This window comes from Nycticebus coucang, chromosome 23 (genome assembly GCF_027406575.1).
Source record: "Nycticebus coucang isolate mNycCou1 chromosome 23, mNycCou1.pri, whole genome shotgun sequence".
Classification (NCBI taxonomy): domain Eukaryota; kingdom Metazoa; phylum Chordata; class Mammalia; order Primates; family Lorisidae; genus Nycticebus; species Nycticebus coucang.
In genome coordinates this window covers 25,982,500-26,010,318 of record NC_069802.1, presented here as the reverse complement: position 1 = coordinate 26,010,318, position 27,819 = coordinate 25,982,500, and the positions used below count along the sequence as shown (strand labels likewise).

Sequence of the window (27,819 nt, the reverse complement as noted above, 5' to 3'; positions counted from 1 at the left end):
TTTTTAAAATGTCTTTCTTTTTTATTTCTTCCTTTTGGATTAAGATGAGGGCATATACGATTAGGTTACATTCTTTGCATTGGAAAGGTAAAGTCCGAATTGCAGTTGAGTCCTTCACCCAGGAAGTGTTCCATATACCCCTACATTACTGACCCCCCTCCACTTCCTCCCCTTCCACCGTTCTTGAATTTAATTGTGTTTTTCTCTTGTTTGTGCCTGTAATTGTTGATCTGCTAGTTTCAGCATAGTACTGAGTACATGGGATGCTTGCTTTTCCATTCTTGAGATGCTTCACTTAGGAGAATGTTCTCCAAATCCATCTAGGTAAATACAAAAGACGTGAAGTTGCCATCTTTATTATGGCTGAATAGTATTTTATTTCTATTCATAAGAATGACGCTTCTTGTCCACCTTGTCAATGAGAATCTACTCCCCCCCACCCCCCCGCATTACTTAGATGACAAAATGACAGGATCCAAGATTGAACTACACAGTTCCCTGGTTCCCCTTGAACTCTATAGAGTGCTTCTGAGAGAACGCAGGCAGGTAAGATACACTTGAAGTTTTCTTGGGCGTATTTAAAGTCATTTGGTTGGGTAAACTGCTATCCCATAAAACATGGCTTCCTAGGACCTGAAATCCTGATTGCTGCTTTCAAAAATTTTCTCCTAATGGTATCACTCTATTTCCTGGTAGAATTTAATTCTGTCAGTTTTCTGAACTGAATGAAAATGAAGCTATTGACAACTGGTATTCCTGCACAAAGGTACAAAGTTCTCTGGGGAGGAGCTCTTCTACACTGATAGGGAGAGGGGCTTTTGAATGCCTTTTCCAGTAATGCTAATTTACAATGCTCACTTGACTTTCTGGTGTATTATACATTAACCTATTTGAAAACAGTAAGAGGTCAATAGTGCATTGTCTCCCTTGCAAGGCAGTCACTAATGTTAGAGATAACTGTGAAATGTGGACCCAACTGTTACTTATCTTTTAACTTTTCTCTCATCTCTCCATTTGGTTTAGGGGTGGTAAGGTATAAGAGGCCAGGCTTAGCAATCAGAATCCTAGGTTTAAGTCTTGACTTTGCCATGTCCTAACTCTCTAACTTTGGACCCATTACTCCGTTTTATTGAACTTTATTTCCTGATCTAAAAAGTGGGCAAATACCTACCCCACAAAAATTATTTTGAGCAGGAAATATCATACTATCTAAGAAAGCACTTCCTAAAGTGCTCAGTTGCAAGTTCAGAATATCCAACTCAACAAGTTGAGCAAAATGAGAATGTATTTACTCACACAATAAAAACAGGGCATCAGGTATGGCTAGACCCAGGGACTCAAACATTGCTACCAGATCCAGATTTCACTCAATTTTTATTCTAATTCCTTCTGCATTGTCCTGAGGGTATGGTGGCTGCAATTACTCTAGTGTTTTTCTCCAGTTCTAGTCCAGTGGGAAAGATGAAGTCTGCCTTTATAGATGTTGCATGGGTGGGAGGTCAGGAGCTACTACCCAAGAGCTCAGGTATCCTAAAAAGCAGGAAGAGGAGAAGGACAGTTCAAGGGGAGTGATGAGGGAAAAAGGCAAATTTCCCCCTTTTAATTCTGCTACAAAATGAAAGCGAATCTGGGCTTTTACACCAATCCTAGAACACAGGATACTTTCTTGGAAGAAATAAAATTAGGCTAAATGAAGAGAGTGCCATTTGAAACAGTAGTGATGAACTTATGTAATTATTATTTCAAGAACTGGATGAAAGACAGATTTTTTTTTAATTAGATGAAAGATTTACAAGGAGAGACCAGAATGTTGCAGTGTGGGGGAAGGGTGGTGGGTGGCATCTGGGACTCTGCAAACTCATTAGTCAAGGACAGCTGTGTCCATTGACAGACAACAGAGCTGCAAAGATTGAGCTGTCTGAGCTCTTGGAGAACCAGAAGGATGGACGGCGGGGCAGGGGGGATGGAGTCGCTGAGTCTGGGAAATCTCCATCTTATCTTATGAAATGCCTGCTCCTGGACAAACATCTTTAGTTTGAGTTCTGCAAAGACAATTCTAGGAAGCTCCTCCTACTGGCGACTAATCGACTCAGCCTGGGGTGGGGCGCAGAGATCTAGATGTTGAACAAGTTTTCTGGTCACTGGGACTGGTGTTTGGGACTTTGCGGGGGTCCCTGTTCACTCCTCCCTGGCTGCACTACCCACTCTGGTTGACACTGCTGTCTCCCTCCTCAGGGTAAAAGCCCCCACAGTGCAGTGACCCCGGCCCACAGCGAGCACCCAGTAAACATTTGTTGAAGGAATGCCAGAGGACAGAGAAGCCAGCAGACCAGCTGCCTCTTCCCATGTCCACTTTTCTGGGAAAGAAAAGCTTCTACTTCTGGAAAGAGCTTCTGTGACTGAGAAGAGTTCATGGCAGCAAAAGAAGAAAGGATACCAGGAAAAAGTTCCTGGTTCCCCCAGACAACACATCCCTTTAAAAGACTCCTTTGACACTTCAATATCAATAGTGACAGTGACAACAATGACAGTGACAATTATTTATGAATGGGGCTACATGCCAGGCACTGGGTTTGCATTGCTTGCGTGATCACCTCCTTGGATCTTCATGATGAGAGTGTGGGGTTCCCAGTGTCACACCCCCATTTCATAGATGATGAAAGGCAGTGATGTAGCCAGTCCAGGAGTACATAGTAAGGAAGTGACAAGGCTGATTATGCAGCCTGAGGGTGTCATCCCTGCCACACCTGCTGCTCACTTCTCACAGGTCTGACAGCACATTTACAGGCGCTCATTTCCATCTTAAATAGAAGCATCCTGAAAAAATAAGACAGTAGCCAAGGAAATCAGAGGAAAGCAAAAGACCTCTCAATAAAGACGCCATTGTACACTTCTCCAAACAGGCTATTTTCTTTCTCATTTTTATTCCCCTGCTGCGTGCTGAAGGTCACCAGCTATGTCTGCACAAGCTGGTGAAGTCACGAAAAGGCATGCTTGCCAAGGGAACCCAGGGATGGGAGGGGCAGGGGAGGTGGGGACGGAGGAGGAGGAGGCGGAGGGGAGGCAATTTTACAATGAGGGGCAGTCTGGCCTGCTCTTCTTCCCCAAACCGGTCCAATGACCTTCCTCCCTGGGCTGACCACTCCCCTGGGCTGGCCTCCCGCACTCACAAACAGCCCGGCTCCAGCCTCAGCCTGTTCCTGTGGCCAGCTGGGTGCTGCTTCCTTTCAGGAGGGAAAGCTCTTTTGGAAGAGCTAAAAAGGTGGGTGCCAAGTTGAGGTTCATTCTGTCCTTCTCAGAGTGCTTACTACAAGTCTGAAGTTGGGTGGGGCAATGGGCCTCTTCTTGGGAACGTATTTGATCATCTTCATGAGGGAAACACGCTTCATGACAGGGGTGGCTGCTCTGAAGGTGGTAAGTGGGGGAGGTAGGGGGTTAAGAGGAGGAAGGGGGCAATGGGGAAGAAAGAAGCTACTCCACCTTTGGACCTGCAGAGACCAGGCCAAGAGGACTTTAGTGTTCAGAAAAAGAAGTCTTGAGTGATGAAAGCTGTCTTTCTAGATGCTGCTTGGGTTAAGTGTCGGGAGCTGCTAAGGAGCCCTGGTACCCTAAAAAGCCACCTGTTTAGCAAAGGTGGGAGGGCCCAGCCTTCACAGGCTCTCAGCAAGGGCTCCTTCTAGGGGTGAGCCAAGGGATTAAAACATACCCAAGGCTCAAGAGGGTCCTGTTCTTCCCTGATAGACCCAGGAAGGAAAAATAGGGTGGCTCCCTTTGTTCAGAACAAGGGCCCCCAGTCCCCTTTCTCTGATAAACTTGTCCTCTTCTCCAGACTCATGCAGACATCAGGCTTTGGAGAAATGAAAAGAAACCTACTCGGCTATTCACAACTCAAACTGAGCCTCCCACAGGGGACCTCAAGGGGAAGAGGCTGAAGGGCTTAAGAATAAAAAAAAGAAAGAAAGAAACAAGGTGTCAGAGTTTACCTAGATTTGGGGAAGAACTTCTCTTTTGTTAGAGGAGAAAAACAGCTTCTTAGAATGTCTATTACCCTACACAAAAATTCTCAAAAAAGATAGCTGACACACCCAAAAGAATATGGTTTTGCTCTACGCTATTAAGGAATAAATCTCCAAGCAGCAGAGACCTCTTAGGGGCAGAACTGCCTCCGGAAGATGAGAGGGGACTTGAGGTCGGGGCCTGGACTTGAAGTCGACTTTACTGCCTACTGCCTGGAGATTTGGCCATGTCACTTAGGTGACGTCACTTTCTGAACTTCTCTTTTTTTCTCTATTCCTTCTTGGAGGCTTTCCTGGGCACCTCCCCCTTCCATGGCCTCTCTGGGAGAATGTTTCCTAATATCTCTTCCAGAAGCTTCTCTCTGGCAGGTAGGAGCTGCCATTTACTGAGAACTTTCTACACGCCTGGCCCTGCGCCCTGGGGTAAGAGCTGTGCAATGTGGTGTCTAAACTTTGGGATTGGAGCAGACCACACACTTTCCAATCCTGCCCACAGCTCCTTAGTGAATGTATAACCCTTGGGCAGGATGCTAACCTCTCTGTGCCTCAGTTTCCCGTGCATTGCAATAAGGTTGATGATGGCACCTAATGAATTATTTTCTTTTTTTCTTTTAAGAGACAGAGTCTCACTTTGTTACCCTCAGTAGAGTGCTGTGCCATCACTGCTCACAGCAACCTCCAGCTCTTGGGCTTAGGTGATTCTCTTGCCTCAGCCTCCCGAGTAACTGGAACTATGAATGATGTTCTTATAGGATGAAATAAAGTAACACATGCGAAGTGTGTTTAGTAACGTGCTACACACATGTTCCATGAGTGTTAGCAATTCTCAATCTTCTAAGCCTCCCAGCAAACCTAGGAAAGTAAGTACTATTAGCCTATTGGCAGATGAAAAAACTGAGGTCCAGAGGGGAGGTAGGCCAGTCCGCAGTTTGCAGTCCAGCACTTAACTCTGCTACTCTGCAGTAAACAAACAAACAAACCCTAATAACTGCTAACCGACCCTTAGAGAGTAAGTGCAGGCCAGGCTTTAGATTCATGAGGTGAGATCCAGAATCTATTCTTTTAATCACCGTACTAAATTGTCTTTCTGTAATGGTTAAGTAAAGAATAAATACTCAATCTCCACGTCTGTTTTTTAAATGGTACCTATTTGGAGTTGGAGAAGCCCTTGAAAATGCAGTTGACCTTCAAAGCAGTTCTTCGGAAGTTGCATTAAGCCCTGTGGGCAGACTTAAAAATGTGAAAATAGCCTAGCTTATCATATCTCATTTAATCCTCATGGAGATTCTCGGTGGTATTGGCAGCCTTATTTTACAGGTAAGGAGCCTGAAGCTAGGAGAAAGTTAGTAACCCCACGAAGTCGCAGTTAGAATGGGATTCAAACCTGTGTCCAACTTTGTAATCGCTGGCAGGGCCCCAGCAGCTTTGATGGAGCTTTCCCGCTTGCTTTGTTTTGCTTTGCTTTCCCTGGTCGCCAGCCTTTCTTCTTTCCTTCCTCTCTCCCTCCCTCCCTTCCTTCCTCTCTCTTTCCCAGAATCTCTTGGGGTGGGGTTGGACTTCTCATTTTTGAAAAGCAGAGTCAGATGATGATGTGCAGCCGGCACCCAGAACCCCAGCTTCACCCTCCTTCTAGGTGCCACCCGTCTCTCACCTGTCTGCCAACTGTCTCCCCCAGGGCGCCCACCAGCACGGCGTCCTCAGCAGACTCAGGCTGCACTCATCCTGTCTTCCTTTCTCTCAGGACCTGGTAACATCCTCCATCCACTTAGTGTCCCCTGCCAGGAAGCCCAGACACCAGCAACTGCTGCTTCACCTTCCCTCCCACCCTAGCTACCCAGAGTGTCTCCCAAACATTGCCCTTCTCAGCAGTATTTGCTACCTCCACTTTGGTCAAAGTGGTCGGGGTTACCACCCTAACTTGCTCCCTGTCTCTTTTCCTGCTTCTGTCTCTCACTTTCCCTGGGCTATTCCCACCCTCCTGGGAATTGCCTCTCCATTCCAAAGTCCAGCCCACATCCTTTCTCCTGGCAGAATTAATGAACTGAAATCTACCTCAAAGACTACTGTTCTCCTTACAAACTTCTTTTCCAGCTTGGCTGGAACTCCTACTCATCTTGTGGGACCCTGCTCACAAGTCACCTCCTCTGGGAAGCGTTCCTGGAGTTCCCCAGGGAGATGGGCACCACCTCCTCTGTTCTTCCTTAGCTCAAAGCCTCTTCTTCAATCTCCACTCTACCTAGGCACTGAGGGTCTGGCCACCAGCAGCAGCTTTCCTGAGATTGTGTTGGAATGATCGGATGTGTCTGTCCCTCACTAAGCTCCTCATTCAACAATCTCATATTAGATGTCTCCTATTGCCAGGTGTGGGCCCAGGAGCTGGGGATAGGGATAAATGAATCTACTACTGAATGTAGCAGAGAACAGGGAGAGGACACTTCAGGGAGAAGAGACAGCACAGGCAAAGACCAAGAGGGCAGGGACAGAAGTCTTAGTGTGTCTGCAAGAAGGAGGAGAAAAGAGGGTGCCAGCGGACCAGATGGAGAGATGGGCGGAGCTATGGAAGGGCCATGCGGCAGCCTCCACGCTCCGGAGATAGGACATCAGAGGGTCTGATCATTTGTGACTTGGATGGAGATAGGACATCAGAGGGCCTGACCATTTGTGACTTGGATGGAGATAGGACATCAGAGGGCCCGACCATTTGTGACTTGGATGGAGATAGGACATCAGAGGGTCTGATCATTTGTGACTTGGATGGAGATAGGACATCAGAGGGTCTGATCATTTGTGACTTGGATGGAGATAGGACATCAGAGGGTCTGATCATTTGTGACTTGGATGGAGATAGGACATCAGAGGGCCCGACCATTTGTGATTTGGATGGAGATAGGACATCAGAGGGCCCGATCATTTGTGATTTGGATGGAGATAGGACATCAGAGGGTCTGATCATTTGTGACTTGGATGGAGATAGGACATCAGAGGGTCTGATCATTTGTGACTTGGATGGAGATAGGACATCAGAGGGCCCGATCATTTGTGACTTGGATGGAGATAGGACATCAGAGGGCCCGACCATTTGTGACTTGGATGGAGATAGGACATCAGAGGGCCTGACCATTTGTGACTTGGATGGAGATAGGACATCAGAGGGCCCGACCATTTGTGACTTGGATGGAGATAGGACATCAGAGGGTCTGATCATTTGTGACTTGGATGGAGATAGGACATCAGAGGGTCTGATCATTTGTGACTTGGATGGAGATAGGACATCGGAGGGCTTGACCATTTGTGACTTGGATGGAGATAGGACATCAGAGGGCCCGACCATTTGTGACTTGGATGGAGATAGGACATCAGAGGGTCTGATCATTTGTGACTTGGATGGAGATAGGACATCAGAGGGCCCGATCATTTGTGACTTGTATCCCAGTCACAAACAGGATTGGCTCTTAGCCATCTTTACAACCAAAGCATCTAACGCCGCGCCGGCAAACAGCCGGCCCTGGGGAAGTACTTGTCAAATGCATGGACAAGCTCTGGGCAGGGAAGCCCCTTTGGGGCTGGGCTGGAGGGCTGGTTCCAGGATGATGGGGTCCCCGAGGTTCGCTATTTCAAATGACCAGGCCTCGCTCTGCCCCCACCTCCGCAGGGGCGCCTCGCAGGTGCCCGATAACGGCCATGCTGGCGCTGCTGTGTCCCTGCCTGCTCCTGGCGGCCACAGCCTCGGCCGCCTTGACGGATGAGGAGCCAGAGGAGCGGAACGTCGACACGGCGGAGCAGATCCGAGACATGCATGCCAAAGTGACGGAGATCTGGCAGGAGCTCAGGCAGCGGCGAGGAGCAGACGGCGACCCTGACGCACCGCTCTACGCAGCCTGCCAGGTGCAGCCGTCGGCCTTGCTGGACGCCGCACAGCCCCAGGTCACCGGCCTGGTCCTCTTCCGGCAGATCGCGCCCAGTGCCAGGCTGGAGGCCTTCTTCGACCTGGCAGGCTTCCCGGTGGAGCCCAACAATGCCAGCCGCGCCATCCACGTGCACAAGTTCGGGGACCTGAACCAAGGCTGCGAGTCCACCGGGCCCCACTACAACCCACTGGCCGTGCCGCACCCGCAGCACCCGGGCGACTTCGGCAACTTCCCCGTGCGCGACGGCCGCCTCTGGAAGTACCGCGCCAACCTGGCCGCGTCGCTCGCGGGCCCGCATTCGATCGTGGGCCGCGCTGTGGTGGTCCATGGCGGCGAGGACGACCTGGGCCGCGGCGGCACCCAGGCCAGCCTGGAGAACGGCAACGCGGGCCGCCGGCTGGCCTGCTGCGTGGTGGGGGTGAGCGGGCCCGCGCTCTGGGCGCGCCAGGCGCTGGAGCACGCGGAGCGCAAGAAGCGGCGGCGGGAGAGCGAGTGCAAGGCCGCCTGAGACCCGCCTCTGCCTTTGAGGTTCTCCCTCTGCTCCCAGAGACACCTTCCACCCGACGTCTCGCCCTAAACCCTCTTTACCCTAAGGTCTCCCCGAGTATGCTGAGACCCCACCCTTCACTTCCACCCTCAGGGCCGCGCAGGCCCGCCCCATCATCCACCCCAGGGCCTCCTAAATTTCCTTAAGTGCCTTTCCACCCAGACCCCGCATGCCCGCCCCATGAGCCCTGAGACCTCTCTGCCCCACCAGCTCCCCTTTCCCCTTCCTTTGGATTCTTCCTAGGCGCTCTCGCTCTGAGACCCCTCCTGAGGTTGGTGGGCTCCCCCTCTCCCAGCTCACCACTGCCCCTGCAGCCAGCCAGGGTAGTCCAAAGTCAGGTCCCCACCAGGTGTCTTTAGCTGTATCCTACCCACCATCCCCCAGGGAGAGCTGTTCCTCTGGGGGATATTTTTGTGTTGCACATTAAAAACTCAGCAATTCAGTACCCGCATGAGGCCTTGGTTACTTTTGTTTGAGCCTTCATTGCCAAGCTCAGCATTTTTTTTCTTCTTTTGAGATGGCAAAGATATTTTTCATACCTGTGCCAAGGGCCAGTAGTCCCTGATGATCCTGCCCTTCAGTGTGGCTCCAATACGAAAATCATCAGAATCACTCAGGGAGGTTAAAAACAAAACCAGAACAGCTTCCTAGGCTACATCCCTGAGTGCTGGGATCCAAAAGCAGAGGAGAAAATTTATTTGCAACCAACTTCTGGTGATTCTGATGCTTCAGCCATTGGCCTGGGAAGGGACAGGGCAGCACCGCCTCACCTGGGCCTGTGGCTTCCCACATCTGCCCCCAGGTGCAACTTGAGGCACATCTCCCAGATGTCCGAGCAGAACCAGGGAAGCCACATGACCCAGCAGGTTACAGAGGACTGGGCTGATATCTGAAGTGGTGGGATTCTGCACCACTGGGACCAGAGGCAAGTGGAGGCAGTGTGGTCCAAAGGTAGGCTGAGTTTGATTAAGGCTTGTTGGGGGTTCGGCCTTCCGTTTTAAAAACTGTAATTTATATGCAGACGAGAACAGTCTCACAGATAGACCTTCATTCACTGCATAGAAACATTTGCAATAGCTTTTTCACCTGCCAGGGGAATCTCACATCTCAGTTGTGGCTTTTCCACCCTGGTTACTCAGAGGCAGTTTCCATTTCTCCCAGACACCCAAGGCAGTGAGTCAAACTGAAATGCCGCCAGAAACCCTCCCAGTGGTTATTTTTACCTCTAAGTAGGACTAACTTGTTATTTTAAAATCTTGCCTTGAACCCAACTGACAGCTGGAGAGAAAGGCTATACTGCCTGGTGACTTTGCTCCACCAACTGGCTCTAACTGGTTTGAAATACAGACTTGAACCTTGCAGGTCAGCACTGAAAGGGAAGGAGCAAAGGAGTCTTTAAATATCCTGATATCAAACGGAACTGTTTGCCTAGCCCCACAATTAAAAGTTGTGAAAATGAGGCAGCAATTACATAGGGACATGAGATGGTGAGGAATAAAATACTAAATACCCTATCTTCTACTCTGCTGCCCGGATTATAGTTAATTCGGGACCATCAAGGATAGGCTGGACCTTTTTTGCGGAACGGAGCTAGTGCTTCTCATCACTAACCTTCTTAGTTTCTCTCTTCAGCACCCTTGATGCACTAGACAGAGCTGGAGAGTAACCCTAACACATTCACTCCATTTCTGTTCTGTTCATTAACGGGAATGTGATTGATAAACTCTCCGCCGGGCCACGAGAGCCAAGAAACAAACAGGAAATACTCTGAGGACAAATTACAGTTCACTCTAAGGGCAAGAGAATGCAGATACCATGGTAGTTGACAGCTCAGGCTCGGTTAGAAAGGCCCATTTGAACTCTAGCTCTGCCACACTTATTAGCTGTGTGACCTGAGCAAGTCACTGAACTTCTCTGACCCTGGGTAAAATAAGATCTTCTCACTGGATTGTTCTGAAGAGTAAATGGAGTGTTATTCACCAAGGGGTGTGTAGCATAGCAGACACATCTAAGAAGGATCTAATAAATGCCTGATTAATAACAATGGCTATGATCAGAAAAATACCAACCTGCTAATAAATAGATGGAGCTACCCTACAGGGCTAAGAGTGTCATGCAACTAGAAGGATTCAAGTGAAGAAAAAGTTGCTACCTGAGGTTTCTAAGAGGGGGTCTCTGTATCCATTGAAAAGCTGGATGAAATAAACTCTGAGATCCCACCTCCTGGGGGAGGGGAACTAGAGTGAAGGAAAGATTGTGGGCCATATAGGCAGACATCTGGGTCTAGGCAGAGAACCATATGTGTGCCACCAAAGTCACCCATGGGACCCCACTTGGCCCCTGGAGTCTATTTTTATTCCTCTCATCTTCCAGATCTATTTTGTTAATCTCCTTATATTTGCTGTTTTGACTTCCCAGCCAGCTTGCTAATCAGTTTGCCTATTTGACTCACAGGGTTTGCATTTGTCACTGGGACTTAAACACACACTTGTTTTGATTTCTTTTTGTAAAATTAGAAGCATTTGATGTAATGACTCTACCTAGACACAGCTGGTAAAGTGAGAAGAACACTCAAGTTTGCACAGTTTAAACACAATGTAGACAATAATTAGAAACGCTATCTTTAGATGTTTAGGATAAGCTTTTTCTCAGAATTGCAATGAATTTTTTTTTCCAAGTGGGGCTTTTTAGTGCACAGATACAGAAATACTAAAAACATAAGAAAATAGAGCAAATCAGTGAGTGCTTTGGTCAACTTGAAAGACTGCAGGAAATAAACTAACTGATTTTAGATTTGCCTTTTTTGACTGAATGCATCCAATCGTTACATTCTCCGTATTTTTCATGACTATCATATGATCCAATAATTTTAGGTGACACGTTGCCACTGGCAAGTTGCTACAGTGTGCTGGAAGCAATGCTCAGCCTGTGCTTGGCCTGGAGTGAGGGTGGCGAGGGAGAATGAAGCAAATAATAAAGATAATTAATCATCTATATCAGGAAAATTACCACATTTTTATTTCAGGCAACAAAAAAGATATAGTTATGATACACGGTGACCATAGAATCCAATAAAGCTAGGTCTGCAAATGAATAGAAGTTACTTCATTCTTTAAATAAAACTACAAAATAGCTGTTTTGTTTTAGCCAATTGTTTAAAATTTAATAGGTTATCACTGGCCTCTGCTAAGATCCCAAAATATATTCCTGAACTCACATGGACTCTAGAAAGTCAGATTTTTTGGTACTATGCAAACTGTCCTTAGCTATCCAAAAAATTCTCATTTAGTAAAGGGGTGACAGGAAATGTACGCACATCTCCATGTACCATTTTAAATCACCTTTGTTTTGTTGTTGTGAACAACCATAATATAGAGAGACAGGACCTTCCTTTTCTTTCTGGTTTTCATTTCTAACTAGATTCACTATTGAGCTCCCAATTGCATCTCTCTGATCTATAAATTTTTCTCCGTTCAGAAAGACATCTGGAAAAAAGGAATATATTAAAGTAGTGAGTTGGGGACAATGCTTGGGCTTTTTGATAATCTACCTGCAGCTGTCTGAACTGTACCCTCAAAATTAATTAATTAAGCAGGAGGATTGCTCTTTAGATGGAGGCTTCCAGAAACAAAGCAGTGGGAGAAGGCGTTCACATGGAGACCATTTTTCCAAGAGAAGGAGAAAGTTGGGGGTGGCTAAAACCAAGAGGAGCCCAAGGTGGGCTTTAACTTTAGAGACACGTAAGAGAACCTCAGTGAACAAGCAGCTGGTCTTTGAAATTCCTTAACCAAACTTTTCATCTCATCTTGTGAACTGGGATACAAAATATTTCCTGTGGGAATAACACATAAAACAATTTTACTCCAACACCTGAAGAAAGATAGCAGAACCTTTTCCTAGAACGTTTATGGTGATGGTGGTGTTTGGGGCTGAGGACACAGAAGAGGATCAGTGATGAGCAAACAAATCCAACTGGCTCCAGATGCCCGTGGGGAGGAGCGGCCAGCAGGCACCGTGCCTTCCACTAGAGAGGCTTCAGGGAATGGCCCCAGGGAGAGCAGGAGGGAGGGGAGAGGAGAGAGGAAGTTGCTGAAAGGAGGCCTGGAAAAAGCTGGTGATGAGAAATGCCTCCTTTTTATAAAAGCCCCATCCGTTTCTATGAACCTTAATTAAAAGAAAGGCAAACACTCATATGTAAAAATCCATACCTAAAGGCTCTCAGGAACAGAGCGATCACAGGAAAGGCAGTGTGCAAACACGCTTTCATTAAGAGACCTGTCAGCTCTGTTTCATTTATCCAGGCCGCTCTGCACTGTGCTGGCAACCCAGCTGGAAAAAGAATGGAAGGACACGCGCTCGCTCGAGGAGACAAACAAAGCGGGGAAGGTCCCACCTACAAAATAGGACAGAACGTAAAGAAGAAGCCGGGGGAGGAGCAATTAGATGTCATTTTTCTTAGCAAACAAGTCCAGCCCCTCTGCTTGACTCCAAACTCATCAGAAACAATAAACAATGTTCTGGCTTTTTAAGCAGGGGTGGGGTGGAGGACAAGATGTGGGGTGTGGAGACAAGGCCATTGATGGCCCACTCGAATCTGCTTAACTCTATTCCCCACGCTCCCGCATTTCCTAAGAGAGGATTTTGTTTTGGTGTTCGCCCGTTTATAGTCTGCATGTCTAGGGATGGGGCCCCTTCCCCCTTCATGGGGACAATCTTGAGGAACCTAAATCGATCATGGTAATACCTTTTCCCTTGCTAAGGATTGATTTAGAGATTAGTATATGACTGAGTTACATAAGCAAGTGACAATTCTGACCAATGAAATGTGACAGGAACTGGATTGCTTGCTCATAAAACACACACACATACATGCACAGAGACATGGGGAGAAACTTCCTCTGCTTTTGGACACATGTGAGGATAGGTGCTGTCTGGGGCTGTTGCAGCCACCTACTTATCATGTGGGGCTAGCTGGCGAGGAGGCAAGTAGAATTATAAGATGGAAACCCAGGTCTTTGATGACTTTCTTGAATGAACCAGCCTTGGCAGGCCCTACTTCTGAGGTTCTTGTTCAGAAGAACAAGAACAGAATTCATCTCCCTATTGTTTATAAGTTTTAGTAAGAGTGCCTTGACTGATGCAGGGTTATCCAGAAGAGCAGGGGACAGAACACGACAGCCTTTCACAGTCTGTAATTCTAGCAGTCTGGGAGGCCAAGGCGGGTGGATTGCCTGACCCTACCAGTTCAAGACCAGCCTGAACCAGAGCGAAACCCCGTCTCTAAAAATAGTCTGGCGCTATGGCGGGCGCCTGTGGTCCTAGCTACTTAGGAGGCTGAGGCAAAAGAATCGCTTGAGCCCAAGAGTTTGAGGTTGCTGTGAGCTATGACACCACCACGGCACTCTACCGAGGACGACAGAGTGAGACTCTGTCTCAAAAAAAAAAAGACAAAAGACAACTGTAAATAATTTTGAAACTCCCTTTAATGTCTGAGAAGCAGAAGAACCATGCTGGATGGTGATAGCAGAGGTGGGACAGTTGTCACATATTTCCATAGAGTGTTCTCAGTTATGCTTGTGACAGGACCAACTCACTGGCTCCCCTTCCACCTAATAACAAGGGCCCCACAGCAAGTTTAGGATACTGCTGCCCATGAACCCTGCTCCTTGCCTTGGACTCCAGACTCTGGGACTCACTGCAGTTTTGCTGATCCTGATGGAATGTGTTGGAGTTTATCATAAACCCTGCTTTCCAGAAGGTGATGGATGGGCCCTGAAGATGTACACCTGTTGTGTGTCAAAACCAGAGATTTTGCAGGGTGAGATTTTCCTTTCTATTATTACTGTATTAAATTTGGCTGTCTTTTCCTTTGGCGGGTCTGCCCTCCTATGCGGTCCTGCTAATCATTTGCACACAGTTAAATCCCAGCCCAGCAGGAGAATTATGTCTGTGACTGCTGGTCTGTGTGGGCTCTGCAGCTGCAGGCACGGTCTCCTCGGAGGGGAAGTCGTGGTGGACAGGCTGGAACACAGGGGAGAAGGGAACACTAGGGACGGCGAGCAGGGGCTGATGGTCTGTCCTCCTCACTAGGAGCAACATGGCCCTGACTCCAGCATGCTCCCATTTTGCTAGACCTGGTGACCAAGGCAGCTGGAGGCCCACGCAGTGCACATCTGACCGTGGACTGGGTCCTTCTGCTTTTTCTTTGTCCTCCTTCAGACGGAGGCAGCACAGTATGTGATGGGGCTTCCATTCTGCTGGCAGAGGGCCGCTGAGAGATACACCCTGGCAGGGATGTGTGAGTGTGGACTGCCCCTCGTGTGCGGGGATCAGGCCTAGGATCGCCAGTCTGGTATAAACACTAGATTTTTAGGATAAATTTTCAATTTCTACCACCCTGGAAGCCTCTCTTGTTCCTGCAGGAGGGTTCTCAAAGCGGTTCCAGAGGCATTCTGAACTTGGGGATCGGGTATGTGGCTTTCCTGGGGAAAGGAAACTGAGTTGAGCTCGAAGAAAGGTTTGTGGTTGGATGGCATTTTAAATTTCTGCCATGCCATATGCCACCCGGAAAAGCTAATTTTTATTCCACAGGATGGACCACACCTCCTTTCCCACCCTGAGACTCGGCCCCACAGTTACCTTTACTATGCTGTAATGAAGTCCCTTTGCTTACCTCCCTTGTTCCCTTATAGGGCCATGAGCTCTGTGATCTGTCTTAAAGATCCCAGGACCTGTAAAGGGTTGGAGGTTTCAGGTGGTGCAGGAAACTAGACTGGCCCTAAGCAGCTAGATTGGCCCCAACCCTAAAATGGCCAATCAAATCCTTTTGGCAGGACAGGTTAAATGGGACAACCAGCATCTCTAGGTTCTAGCTCTGATCTCATCTCAGAAACAAAAAATAAAACCAGACCCTCTCTGCTGCGAACCTCACCTCCCTCACTTCGGATCAATTAATCCTCCAGATTTATAGGCTAGAAAACCAAGCTCTGGCAGGCAGCAGGCTGGCCTCAGCAGGGGCTGTGGACTTCAGACCAGAAGCCCCCCCTTCTCAGCCTGCTCAGTCCCTTTCCACCGGCCAGCCCATGCTGTGACAGACAGTGCTGTGGGCAGGAAGCCAAGCTCACCCATGCTGGGTTGTCCCACCCTGCAGGGACAATCACACAGGGCCCTGATGTGGTGGAGAACAGCTGTGGGGCCTCCTGACCCCTCCTGCTCAATTACACTTTCCTCTCCAGCCGCTGAACCTTTACCAGGACAGGGGCCTGATGCAAAAGCCCCATCAGTTCCTAGTTCTTCCCATAATTTTGATCAACAACATTAAGTGCTAATAGGAAAACATCTTATCTCTGATAAAACAAATGCTGACGGAAAGACGCATGCCGAAAACCAGCACTACGGTCGACACTGTTCCCACGCCCGGCCACGTTCACAGCAGCGCGTCTCAGCAGAAAGAGATGACACTGAGAAGCTTGAGGACCCGCATTTAATAAATCAAACTGTCCTGGCAGCTTCAGATTAGTCACAGTTTGCAGCAGGACACAGCGTTTTCTCACTTGCAGACTCGGAGGTGTTTCGGGAGAAAGCAACTTGGGCATGCTATTGTGACACGTCACTCCTTGTTGTCCTGTGCCTTTCTTTCAGTCTGTCACCCTGTCGCCTTCCTCTCCCCTTCATGTTTTCATGGGGCCCCTTGTGCCGCCACCCTCGGGGATCCCTTTGCCATCTTGCAGTGTGGAAGCTTCGGCCGCTGGCTGGCTGGACTCAGGGGCATCCAGCTGAGATTTGGGGGGCTCCCCTGTACAGGCCAGGCCTGGGGAGGACGGCCCCCTCTCGCTGCTCTGACCCTCCAGGGGACTCTGCCTTCTGCCCTCTTTCAGTCCTGCAGCTGCCTGTTCCTGTGTCAGTTTAATTATTTCCCTTCCAAGCTTGTTTGCTTCTTCTTCCTCAGAAGGTAACCGGGGTAATGAAGGATGAAAGAGCTTGTGTTGGCTCCCGAGGCTCACGTTTGCTGGGGAGTTGACAGCGGGCCCCCCAGCATCCTCGGGCGCTGTCAACGCCTCGGCAGCGGCACCACTTTCATCTCCTTCTTGCTTCTGAACCTCCGCTGAAAACAGAATGAGGACGGCATGAAACCTCTGGCAGCAAGTCAGCCACCTCCCCCTCCTGCCACCTCCATGCCCAGCCCGCCAGCACAGAGCCTGGGAGAAAGGAGATGACAGTCGCAGGCTCCCCATGCAGGGCCCAAGGTAAAGAATCGGGCAAGCACCCTAGTGATGAGAATGGAGGGCAGGGGCCACAATTAGATTTCACCCTTTTCGGGAGCCTGGGAAGCTCTCACCCCACTGTAAGGGCCCCACTGCTAATAGAGGCTCTGGTGCCCATTAAATATTTAAGTTGAAGACAGAGGTTTTGTTGGGTCTGCAGCTCAGGGGAGACCTGGGGCTCTTTAGAAATGAGCCTTCAGGATGGGAAGCACAGGGATAATCTGGGAGGAAGGAGGTCAGTGCCCCCAGCCACCAAAATTCTCCCGTATCAGCACCTCATTCTTACCACAGACGCCTGAGGTTCCCTCAATTTCAAATGAAGTACTGTGTGCCATCGCTCCCTCCCCACTCAACTATTGTCCCTAAACCCCTTCTCTACAGAACAGAGAGCCTAGAGCTGCCCTATAGGAGGGGGATGGCTGAGAAGCAGGTGCCGAGTGCTGGTGTTTAGTAGTCCTGTCCCTGAGTACTTGCTTTGTGATCAGGACACCTGGCCTCTGCTTCTCAGATACAAACAAGGGACCAGACTCCCTGATATCCCTTCCAGATCTAAAAAGCAATGGTTGAACATGGGACTAAATCTACGGTATGCTTTCTAAAACCTGTATTTACTCTGGACAACTATGTCTTCCTCTCCTCCAAGTTCACTGGCCTCAACGAGCCCTGTTATGTGCAAAGGGGACTATTACTCATGGTTACAATGAAATAGTCATATGTAAATGTATAAATATATGAACTGGGCAAACCTTGATTTTTTTTTTAAAAATAGCTATTCAGATCCATTCAGCCAGGATAAGGCATGCTAGCTCTTAATGGGTCTCTTGGAGTCCAGTCTCTTTCAGCACGCATCCAACCTGTTGGGAGGGGATCCTTCCCTAAAGCTGTGTCACTCCCTGTTAGACATTCAGGATCTCGGGCCCTACCCCAGAATAACTGGTTCAGAATCTGCACTTTACTAAGATCCAGGCTACAGGGGTACACACCAAAGTTGGAAAAGCACAAATCTCACCAGGTCTTTCTCCAGCCACATGACATTAAAGGCTACCAGGGCCTTGGGAACTAAGTTCAAGCCCATCACTGGGCTTTCAAGGCCTTCCATCTACCTTTCTAGCTGATGCTCCAAGGCCTCTCCTTATTCCCTGCACTCCAGCCACATTGAACCCTTCATGGTGCTCTACCCCTGGCCCCAGGGCCTTTGCTTAAGCAGTTGGTTCCCTGAAATAATTCCCTTACTTATCCCAATGACAAATTTCAAGAGTCAACTCTGCCTCTGCCTTTTCCTGAAGCCTACCGGATTAAATCAGGCCAGAAGGACTCATCCCAGTGCCCCAGTGTCAAATCCCCATAGGCTGTGTCCCCCCCTCCCCCCACTCAACTTGTTATATGCCTATAGTTAGCTTATAACCACTTTAAGTATACAATCTTGCCTGATTAGTTTTGTAATCTTGCCAATGCTCTATAGTAGGGGCTCCGTAAACAGTTCATTAAATATTTGACTATATGAGAATATACATGAATGCGTGAATAAATGAATATATTAGTATCTTTAACTACCATTCATTAATATAGGAAAGTAATCCTTGAATTTATGGTATCCATTTCAGGCTGTATTCAGGCTGCTATCCTAAAAGTTCTTAAGATGGTATTTCTCGGGTGAAAAAAAAAAAGAGATTTCTAACTTGCACAAACATTTATCTATATCTAAGGTAGCTCAGGGAAGCAATCACATAATTTTTGTACTAACAAATGAAAATTTTTATAGTGGTTGTAGCGGGGACAAGAGAAACAGTGAGTTGGAAAGAACGTGTTTCCAGCAGAGTGGGGGAAGCTTCATTCAAAAGGAGTAAATTATGATACTTTCTGCAGCTAAATTTTTCATCAACGTGAGATGAATAAACTCCTTCTGGAAATTACTCTTATGAAATGACTTCTTCCAGGACACTTAATAGTATATTCTGGTGCCCCTGAAAAATTAATTAACCTTCGTCGTAACAACCTAACCCCTAAACCATCCGCGGTGTGTTTTTACTGTAGGTCAGGTTAATCTTCTCTGCCTTAATTTACATCCGAGTGAGGGTGGTCTAAATTACACTGGGGAATTGCAGTTGCTGGGATTTTGCCTTGTGCCATTTCTTTAGATGACATTCCGCTTGCGACCCAATGTATGAATCTCTTTTAAAACGGCAAAGCTCTGGGATGACCAGGGAGAACTTTTTAACTTTTGAAGTGGGGGTGGGATGAGGGGGAGGAGAACACTGCTGTCTTCGTGATTGGCCCAAATGCCACCACAACACGGAGATGAGTGAACACAGGCTGCGATCCTACAGGTTGGTCCCTATCAGGCATTTATTTTTTCTGAGGAAGTCTAGATTTCTCAGAGCCTCGGGAAGTATACACACAGAGAGATACAGGGGCCAGGATCTTGGATTGGATTAGGGGTCAACAGGAGGATTTACCAATCTATTTCCCTCTTTTGTTTTACCCTAAAGATATGAAAAAACATATACTCAAGTCATTATTAGGAGATTAAAAAAGTTACTGAAAATGTCACAAGTGTTGAGCTTTACTAGGACCTCTGGTTGCTTGCCATGGGAGCAAAATCCTCCTTTAACTCTAAGGTTCTAGAACATTAACTATTTTTTAATTTATTTTGGATTAACGTAAGGGCAGATATGATCAGGCTATACTGTCTGTGTTTGTAAGGTATAGTCCCAGTTGTAGTTGAGTCCTTTGCCCAGGAGATGTGCCCTCTACCCCTACATTGTACCTGACAGGTGGCAGCCCACTGAATTCTCCTCCCTCCCCCTTCCCTCCCAAATTTAACTGTGTTTTTCTCTTATGTGGGCGTGTAGTTGATCATCTGCTAGTGTCAAATTAGTATCAAGTCCATGAGATGCTTGATTTTCCATTCTTGAGATATTTTACAAAGAAGAACCTCAAGCTGTGGAGGTTTTCTTTCTTCCTTTTAAGAACAGACACTTATCACTGTCCTTTTCATGAAAGACTTCTAGCAGAGAGTAGGAAAATATTATTATAAATAATAGTAATTAGTCCGTGCTGTTTTAGCAAATAGAATTATCATTAATACCTACTAATAACCACACACATATTGATAGAAATGCATTATGACTCAAACAGCATGGATAGAAAAAATACTTCCCGAGAGATGAAGACACAGTATGTCTTTGTAAAAAAAAGATTGCTAATCCCCTAAAAATGTGTTTTCTTCTCCATTGGCCCAAAGGGGACATTTGTCTTCCGTTGTTAACTGGTCTCTGATGGGCTTTGTCCTCCCAAGTGTGTGCTGCTTTCAGTTGGAATTAATCAGAGATGCAACAGTGATGAGGCCATTCCAGACGCTGACAGCGGCTACATAAATGCTTCCTTGTTCCCACCCAGCGCTGGCGAAGGATGGGCTGGAACAATGAGAGCTAATGATGGAACTCTGGAAGCTATCATTTTGAATCAGTCCCTTGCTTAAGCCGCCCTTGTGAAAAATCAGGCGCTGGGCTTATGCTCCATGCCAGGTTAGCAGGCCCAGGCTCAGCAAGCCCAGAGTCGACAGAGGGCTTTGGATTTCCTTGTGGATGCTGCAGGCAGGCTTGGAATGACCATCAGCCAAGTCATATTCCAAATCACACAGAGGGCCACTGTGCATTCAGGGCAGGCTTGCACACAGCCATGTGCTGCTGGCTGCAATGGCCCCGCCTTGCTTCCTGGCTGGTGTAGAAACCTGTCAGAGTCAGGGGGTCTCTTTAGGAACTCCCTAAATTGTACTTGCAGAACCTTTCTATAGAGATCCAAGTCATATACTGACTTCCATTCTTACCACTGTGAGTAGTGATTTGAATAGAATTCAAAACACAGGATGAATGAAGGAGGGGCTGGAGCACAAACCCACGCTGTTCATCTCCTGAGTCCTCACTCTTAGCCTCTGTGCTACTGTGCCCCGAGGGCAGAGGCCTGCGACTCAGATGAGCAGAACTGTCCTTCTGAACCAAAGATGCATAAAGAATAATGCACAGTTGTTGCTTTGAGTTCTAAGTTTTGAGGTGGTTTGTTACACAGGAACAGCTAACTGATACAGCTGGTTGATCCATTTTGGTAAGAACACAGTTTTTAGGCAGTGTTCTTACAACCAGATAATAATAAGGTTAGAAAGGTAGGCTAGGCCAGGTTGCAGAGTTGAGATTTAAAGTGAAGGACAGTTGAGAGCCACTTGGGATTTGTGAGGAGGCTACAAAGATGTGCTCCAAAGCTTTGCCCTACAGTGGGAGAGTGAAAATAAGAAAGAAGCAAGGAGAGCCAAGGGGCAGGAAGTCCAGGAGGGGAGGCCCGGCAGCAAGACGATGGATGAGGGCCTGATCCAAGCCAGACGTAAAAGGTACTAAGATGTGAAGACTCTGCAGAAACAGTTAAGCACAGACCAGATGTGGATCGGGAGGGAGGCTGACAGTGGTCGATGGCTCCCAGGTTTCAAGCTTGGGTAGGTGAGGGGTTGACCAAAAAGAGAAGCAGCAGGAAGCACTGGCGAGAAGCCCGTAGAAGATTTGGGACAGGGGTGATGGGGGAAACTTGGATTCTGGGGAATCTGGAAAAAATACTTTGAGAATATTTTTATGGAGGTGATGATTAAAGACATAAGCCTAAAGAGGGAGGAACAATGTAGATGTTCAAAGAAAGAACCTTGATATGACTTACATGCTGGGTGTATAAGTTATCTATTGCTGTCCAACAGATTACTTCAAAAATCTAACAGCTTAAGATGTAGGAGTCTGGGGACAGTTTAGCTGGGTGGTTCTGGCTAATGGTGCCTGAGGTTACCATCAACATGTTGACCAGGGCTGTTGGCATCTGAAGGTTTGACTGGGGCTGGACGATCTGCTTCCAAGATGGCTCATGTGGCTGATGGCTGGAGGCCTCACTTCTACACCACAGGAGTAGTGCGTAGGGCTGCTTGGGTTTCCTCACGACATGGCAGCCTGCTTCCTTCAGAGTGAACACTCCAAGAGTGATAGGGCAAGGCTTGAGTCTCATGTCTTTTATGACCTAGTCTCAGAAGTCAAAGGCTATCACTTCTGCTACATTCTATTAATCTCACCGACTGCCCATGACGCAACATAAGAGCAGACTACACAAGGGCATGAATACCAAGGGGTGGGGATCTTTAGCACCATCTTGGAGGCTGGCTGCCCCATTAGGAGTTGCAGAAGATGATAAGCAAAACTTGAAAAGATATAAAAGACAGTTTCATTGGGGGAAATAAGACTGCCACATGGAAAGAGATCTGGCTTCCTTCGAAACACTGTAGCCCCAATACTGCCTTGCAGAAGAGAAGCTTTCTCTGTATTTCACTGTTTCCTAGACCACTTACCATGTCCCAGGCAATATGCCAAGATTTCCCCAAGGTTGGCATCATGATGCCACCATTTTAGAGTGTCATCGAGACTGAAGTCCACTAGCCCAAGTTTTCACGGCCAGCGTGATGTGGGGCTGGAGCACAAACCCACGCTGTTCATCTCCTGAGTCCTCACTCTTAACCTCTATGCTACTGTGCCCCGAGGGCAGAGGCCTGCATTCTTCCGCAGAAACCTCACGACAAGATGTACCCATACGAGCCGCTGGAGGGAACATGAGGACTGCCCCAGTGGGGCCACAGCAGCTCTAGGAAGCGGAAGGGCCCACTGAGTCCCTTCTTTGTGGCAGGCCCAAGCCAGGCAAAGGTAGAGAAATCAAGAGGTGCTCACCGTCCTTGGGGTTCCCTTTGTTCTCTGCGGGCTGCTCAGCAAACTTCAGCAGTGGGGATCTTGACCTCTGCGTGGTGGGAAGAGTGGGATCACTGAGCAGTATGGCGTCCTTGCCCCCTGTCGCGGAAGAGGGGAAAGTGGACGTGTTTTACGGTGATTAGAGGTGGATACATTCACTCCCACACAATTACCTGGCTATTTGGGTTAGACGTAGCTGATGCTGTGTCAGGGAAGGAGCCAGCAGGTTCCTCTGTAGTGAGGGGATAGAGCCGTGAGGTCCAGGGCTGGCTGTTTATGATTAAAGACTTTGACTCCTTTCTAAGTCTGCTCAGGGCTGGCTTCCCACAAATGCCACCATTAAAGGGCAGCCTGTGATGCTGGCTGAGAATCGAGTGAGGTAAGAATGCTAATAACAATAGCAGAGTGCTTTGGAGTGCAAGCTTTGGAGCTGTGCTTTGGACATCACCCTTGCTCACTGGGCCACCTCGGGTACATCGTTAACCTCTCTGGACCTCAGATCCCTCATCTGTAAAACGAGGAAGAAGGTAATAGCATCCGCCTCCTTGGGTGGTTGTATGACATGAACTGAGTCATATAAAAGACTTAGGTGTTTAGTTAGCACTTAATAAATGTCACCTACTGAGATGACTGCATTATAGACAGAATTGCTGCTGTACAGACTATGTCTGATTTAATCCCATTTGGCCATTTACACTGAATAACTGTCATAAGGGAGGCAGTATCGAGTCTTCCAAATTATCACAGCTACATTTTCACTTAGAACATACAGTGTCATACCAGCCCATCTGTTTACCTATTAATATGACCCCCCCAACGAATGTAGAAAGTCTGAGGAAGGAGGAAGAGGAAAGGAAAGTCATGATGATGCCACTTTAGAGGCGAGTATGGAGCGGAGGAGCGGGGGAGGTGGCTTTGACACAGGGGTACAGTGCGCACGGGACACACAGAACCAGACACAGGGACAGGAAGCGATGCCACCCCGAGAGGTCAAGAGAGACAAACTTCGGTCCACGAGGCCTTAGGATGCTCCCAGTCGGAACCTTCATGAAACGAAAGCCCTGAAGGAAGCAACCAGCCTGGCCCATTCTCCAGTCTCAGATGTCTTATTTTGAGCAGGAAAGACCCCCTCTAAAGCTACATGAGGTGAATTCACTAAACATCTCTAGGGCTCAATCAGCAACTCTAAAATTCTATGATTTTACTCAGGTTCAGCAGAGTACACAGCAGCATTGGTATAAAGACGTCCACTCCCTCTGTGGAAAACCAAGCGAACCTTGGGCATAACTCCATCATGGTTCCCTGAGTCCTTTCTAGTTTTTTTTATAATACTGTCTTCCCATCAGGCCATATCTTATTAACTTGATTTCCAAGGCTGTGGTAGAAGGTTTGGCACATGGTAGGTGCTTAGTAAATGTCCGAACACATTCTTGGGAATCCTGAAGTCTGGTGGGCTGGGTGCTTGGGGCTGCCTCAGGCAGATGGAGCACATAACCAACACCCATAGGCTCCAGATGCTATTTGAAAGTCAACCTGGAAGAGTAGACCCAACAGGAACCAACCTGAAGTTCTACACAAGAACAGCTATTGTCTCATGTGGAGAATGGCCAGAAATCTTCAAGGTCAAAGTTAGGAGAGATTTTTTCCAAAGAGAAGTGTTGATCTACAGCTCAAGTTGTTGTAAAGAGGCCCTCAGCATGAAGTCAACACAACCAAGCTGCCCTTGGTGCTGTAAGGGTACAACCTGGAAACACCTGGATGGAGCAGTGGTAAGCCAAGCTTCGGTTTCCATGAATTAACAGCAGGTGCCTCAAAATGGATTCTTCTGTTTCTCCCATTAAGACAACATTTACTGTCCTTACAGCAATGATATTTCTTGACCCATATTTCTCTAGCAGGTGGGCCTATACTCTCTGTCCTTCAGGGGACTCAGTAAGAGACACATTCTGCCCCTCTGGATTCTAGTTAGTCTTCCAAATCCCTTCTGCCCCAGTGGCCATAGAATCAGAATTATGGGCAGAAGTAAGAGGTGGCTGGAGCTGCCTGAGGGAGGACCCCAACCCTTCTTGTCCTGAGGAATTCTTTAGGACAGAATGTCCCCTTGGCCCTGTCCAACCTCGGGGTCATCAGGGTGGTTCCACAATGGCACCTCAAAAATGCTTGTACCTCTCCAGAAACCTGAACAAACAACAGGTGGAAAAGGGCAATAAACACATCCCACCAAGATGGGGTTTGGGGAGAAGAGAAAAACCTCCCTAAACTCTTCCCTAAAGAGATGATTTTCTGATTTTAAGGTAAAATGCCACGATTTGGCCATTCTTGCCCAATATTTGAAGAATTCAAAAACTTTCCTAGAAGGCTCCAGGTTCTATGTTGACTAAATCATGCCCCAAGCAGATGGTCTGCTATCTTACACATTCATTTCAGTTCTTGGGACCAGAGGATGGGGGAAGTGCCAAAGTACAACTAATATAGCAGGGCACATAGGCCCTTACATTCAACTGGTACTTGAGTTTTTAGCTCTCTCAACTCCTTTTAGCATGAAATTCCCTCAGCCATTACTCCCAAACATACCAAATGTTTTGAAACCACACATTTTCCTCCTTAAGCTGATGTCTGCTTTGGAGAGAGAATGAAACCTAAAAGGTCAAGAGCTAGACTCTGCTCTTTCTAGATTTTTTTCTGACTTTCAGTGTTACTTTCTAGAACATGAACAGACCCAGGAAACATCCCATCAAAGCCACCCAAGCACCGTTCTCCAGGCAGAAGTGGACAAAGGGCTGAGGGAAAGAGGCTGACAGGTGGGGACTGGAGAGTGGAGTGTTGCTCTTCCTGAAGGGCATGGGCAGTGGGGTCAGCCTTCCCTCTGGCTTCCTCACCATAGCCTTGTCCTTTTTACACCTGTCAGAGAAAGGATAAACAGTGTGGAATATGCTTTGCTATCCAGATGCTTCTCTATATAGGCTGTGACATTTGTCAAATGCATCCATGTCTCAGCAAGATCACAATTCTACACACTAACTCTAGAGTTGGGGAACCAACTCTAGCAAACTACATCAAGAACTCTACACTATTGGCTGAAAGGGTGAGGAGGGAGAGAGAGGAGATTCAGAGAAAATCATTGCAGGCTCAGAGTCCAGCAGTCATTCTGACTCCTTAGGAGGACTGAGCTCCTTCACCACCATCTTTTAGAATCTCTGGAAAGACTGTCCTGGGGTCAGAATTCTTGCTCTCCAATTCAGTTTACTTCATGAACTATTCTCCAGTTGACCTATTCTGTCCCATTCTTCTTTTCTCTGAATTGTAGTTATCCAGTACCAGTAAAAGAACACAGAAATGAAAATCTGAGCGCCTAAGTTCTAATACCAGCCTCTGTGGCATGAGGTATCATCTTACTTTCTGGGCCTCTGTTTCCTTATCCAAAATAATGGGATCAGACCAGACCAGAAAAGGGAAGTGTATTCTCTCTTACATGTCAGCTCTGACCAGAGGGTGGCTTCCTGGAAAGGCAAAGGGCAAGACGGCTCTGGGGTTGATCTGAAATCAGCAAGGGAGCTCAGTGTGATTGATTAGTAATGTCTGCCACTGGTGCTGGAAGGTGTGCTGTACATACGAAAAATATGTACCGAGTTTTTGCTATCCTTGAACTTTCTGCTCTCAACCATCCTTCTAGATGGAGCATTTGATGACTCCTCACGTCATTCTGTCACACACTTAATGTCCTTATCACTCATTCGGCACTGGATTATAGGTCACTTTGTGTTTTCCTCTCACTCCTGGATGTGTATTCATCTTACTTCCCAAACTGGACTGTAGGCTCTTGGAGGGGGTGAGGAATATGTCCAGCATGCCTGGTACAGCTGAATTCACAAAGTCAATGCTCAAAAAAAGTATCAACACATCGATGGGCTGATTATTGAAGGAGGCACTAATCCGTTCAAAATGCAGGTAAGTAAGCGAGGTAAGAAATTCCCTGATATTGCTGGGATTCAGTGCCTTCCTGTTGGCTAAACCCTATGATTTGGCTTCTAATGGGAAAGAGAAAGAAGCAAAGGAGAAAGAGGAGGAGGAGGAGGCATGGGAGGAGCCTCCCTCCACTATTCATTAGGTTAAACGAGACTCATAAAACAATGATTGGACAAGAAGGATAGATCAGATTCACACTCCAAGAGGCTCTTTCCCTGCTTACTCTCCCCCCCACCCCACCCCCAGTTTTAAAATAACATAATATGATGCTTCATCAGAACTTCCCCATCACTGCACGAGAGTGATGCTATCGCCATTGAATCAACAGCAGATCTGGGGAACTACCATTCTTTTCCGTGTCTTCCCACTTGGTACCTGTGTAGAGCCCAGAGAGTGGAACAAGCATGGCCACGGCATAAAATTCTTTGAACCACGTCCCTCCCAGCTAATTCCACCATTTAATATTTGTTCTGTACTAATTAAATTCTCTATTTCAATTGACTAATCAGGAAAGTTCAAGGAAAAGTAGATAATGCATTTCTACTTATTTACATGCAGGGATAACATAAAGCACCATGGATGCCACAAAAACAGGTATTTCAAATAGAACATACTCCCGAATCCTACTGAAACATTGTAGCTCAGGCCTTCAGGCAGCAAAAAGAAGGAAAGAAACAATCGTTATTCCATAATAGCCATTTGAAGTCTTACTAGACCAAACAAGACCAGAGAGAGAAAATTCTCAGCCTTTGTTCACGTATTCAACTTCCACCTTTTTATATAAATTGTAGAAATGAAACAGTGAGGAAATTTCGCCAAGTCATTTGGAGAAAAAAAAGAAAATCAAAACCCCAGTACATGCACAGAAACGGCAATCTGACTGTACAAATAAATGATAGATTTGCCCAACTGTGTTGAAATTCAATGCAATAAAAGAAACGCCTTCATGGAAGATGAGGTTTTCACGTATCAAAAGGTTCTTGTGCAAAATAGATCATTCAAATCCCCAGGACGGCACTTGTCACTAATTAGTTCTGTTAGGTCTTTTGACATCAAGTTCAAGGAATCTCTGCTTAAAATTCCAATTTATGAAGCAAACATTCAGGCAACCTAAGGCAGGGGTTCAGATTTACATTTAAGGAAACCCGATGTTGTTGTCCCCTCCCTGTGGTAATTTTTATTTATCAACCATTCCAGGGAAGCAGCCCATAGGAGTCGAGGGTAAAGGAGACTAGTTTGTGTAGAAAGGTTAAGTAACTAAAAATATACACACAACATGGCTTCCAGGGAAAGAGGCAGTGGTGGAAAATGATAAATATAAATTTCTGAACAGGATAAAGACAAGGGGAATGG

General features: G+C 47.2%; 2 protein-coding genes across 4 annotated transcripts in view; one reads left to right on the top strand and one right to left on the bottom strand.

The window, feature by feature from the left end:
- Positions 1–3,111: 3,111 nt before the first annotated feature.
- On the top strand, positions 3,112–8,913 carry SOD3 (superoxide dismutase 3). The gene is made up of 2 exons (XM_053577740.1): positions 3,112–3,262; positions 7,669–8,913. The coding sequence occupies exon 2, from the start codon at positions 7,698–7,700 to the stop codon at positions 8,430–8,432; it is 735 nt and encodes a 244-aa protein (XP_053433715.1). The 5' UTR covers positions 3,112–3,262; positions 7,669–7,697; the 3' UTR covers positions 8,433–8,913.
- A 5,021-nt stretch (positions 8,914–13,934) lies between these two features.
- CCDC149 (coiled-coil domain containing 149) overlaps positions 13,935–27,819 on the bottom strand; it is a 101,269-nt gene continuing 87,384 nt past the window's right edge. The window contains exons 11-13 of one of the 3 annotated variants that reach the window (XM_053577736.1): positions 27,081–27,113; positions 22,483–22,599; positions 13,935–16,575 (exon numbers count right to left, since the gene is read on the bottom strand). In XM_053577736.1, the coding sequence (XP_053433711.1) occupies positions 16,142–16,575; positions 22,483–22,599; positions 27,081–27,113 (584 nt within the window). In that variant the 3' untranslated portion in view covers positions 13,935–16,141. The remainder of the gene's footprint in view (positions 16,576–22,482; positions 22,600–27,080; positions 27,114–27,819) is intronic. The other 2 variants (XM_053577737.1, XM_053577738.1) reach the window with 2 other exon arrangements.

Bases quoted from the DNA above. Each gene is read 5' to 3' on its own strand.
- SOD3 (XM_053577740.1), top strand. From the start codon at position 7,698: ATGCTGGCGCTGCTGTGTCCCTGCCTGCTCCTGGCGGCCACAGCCTCG.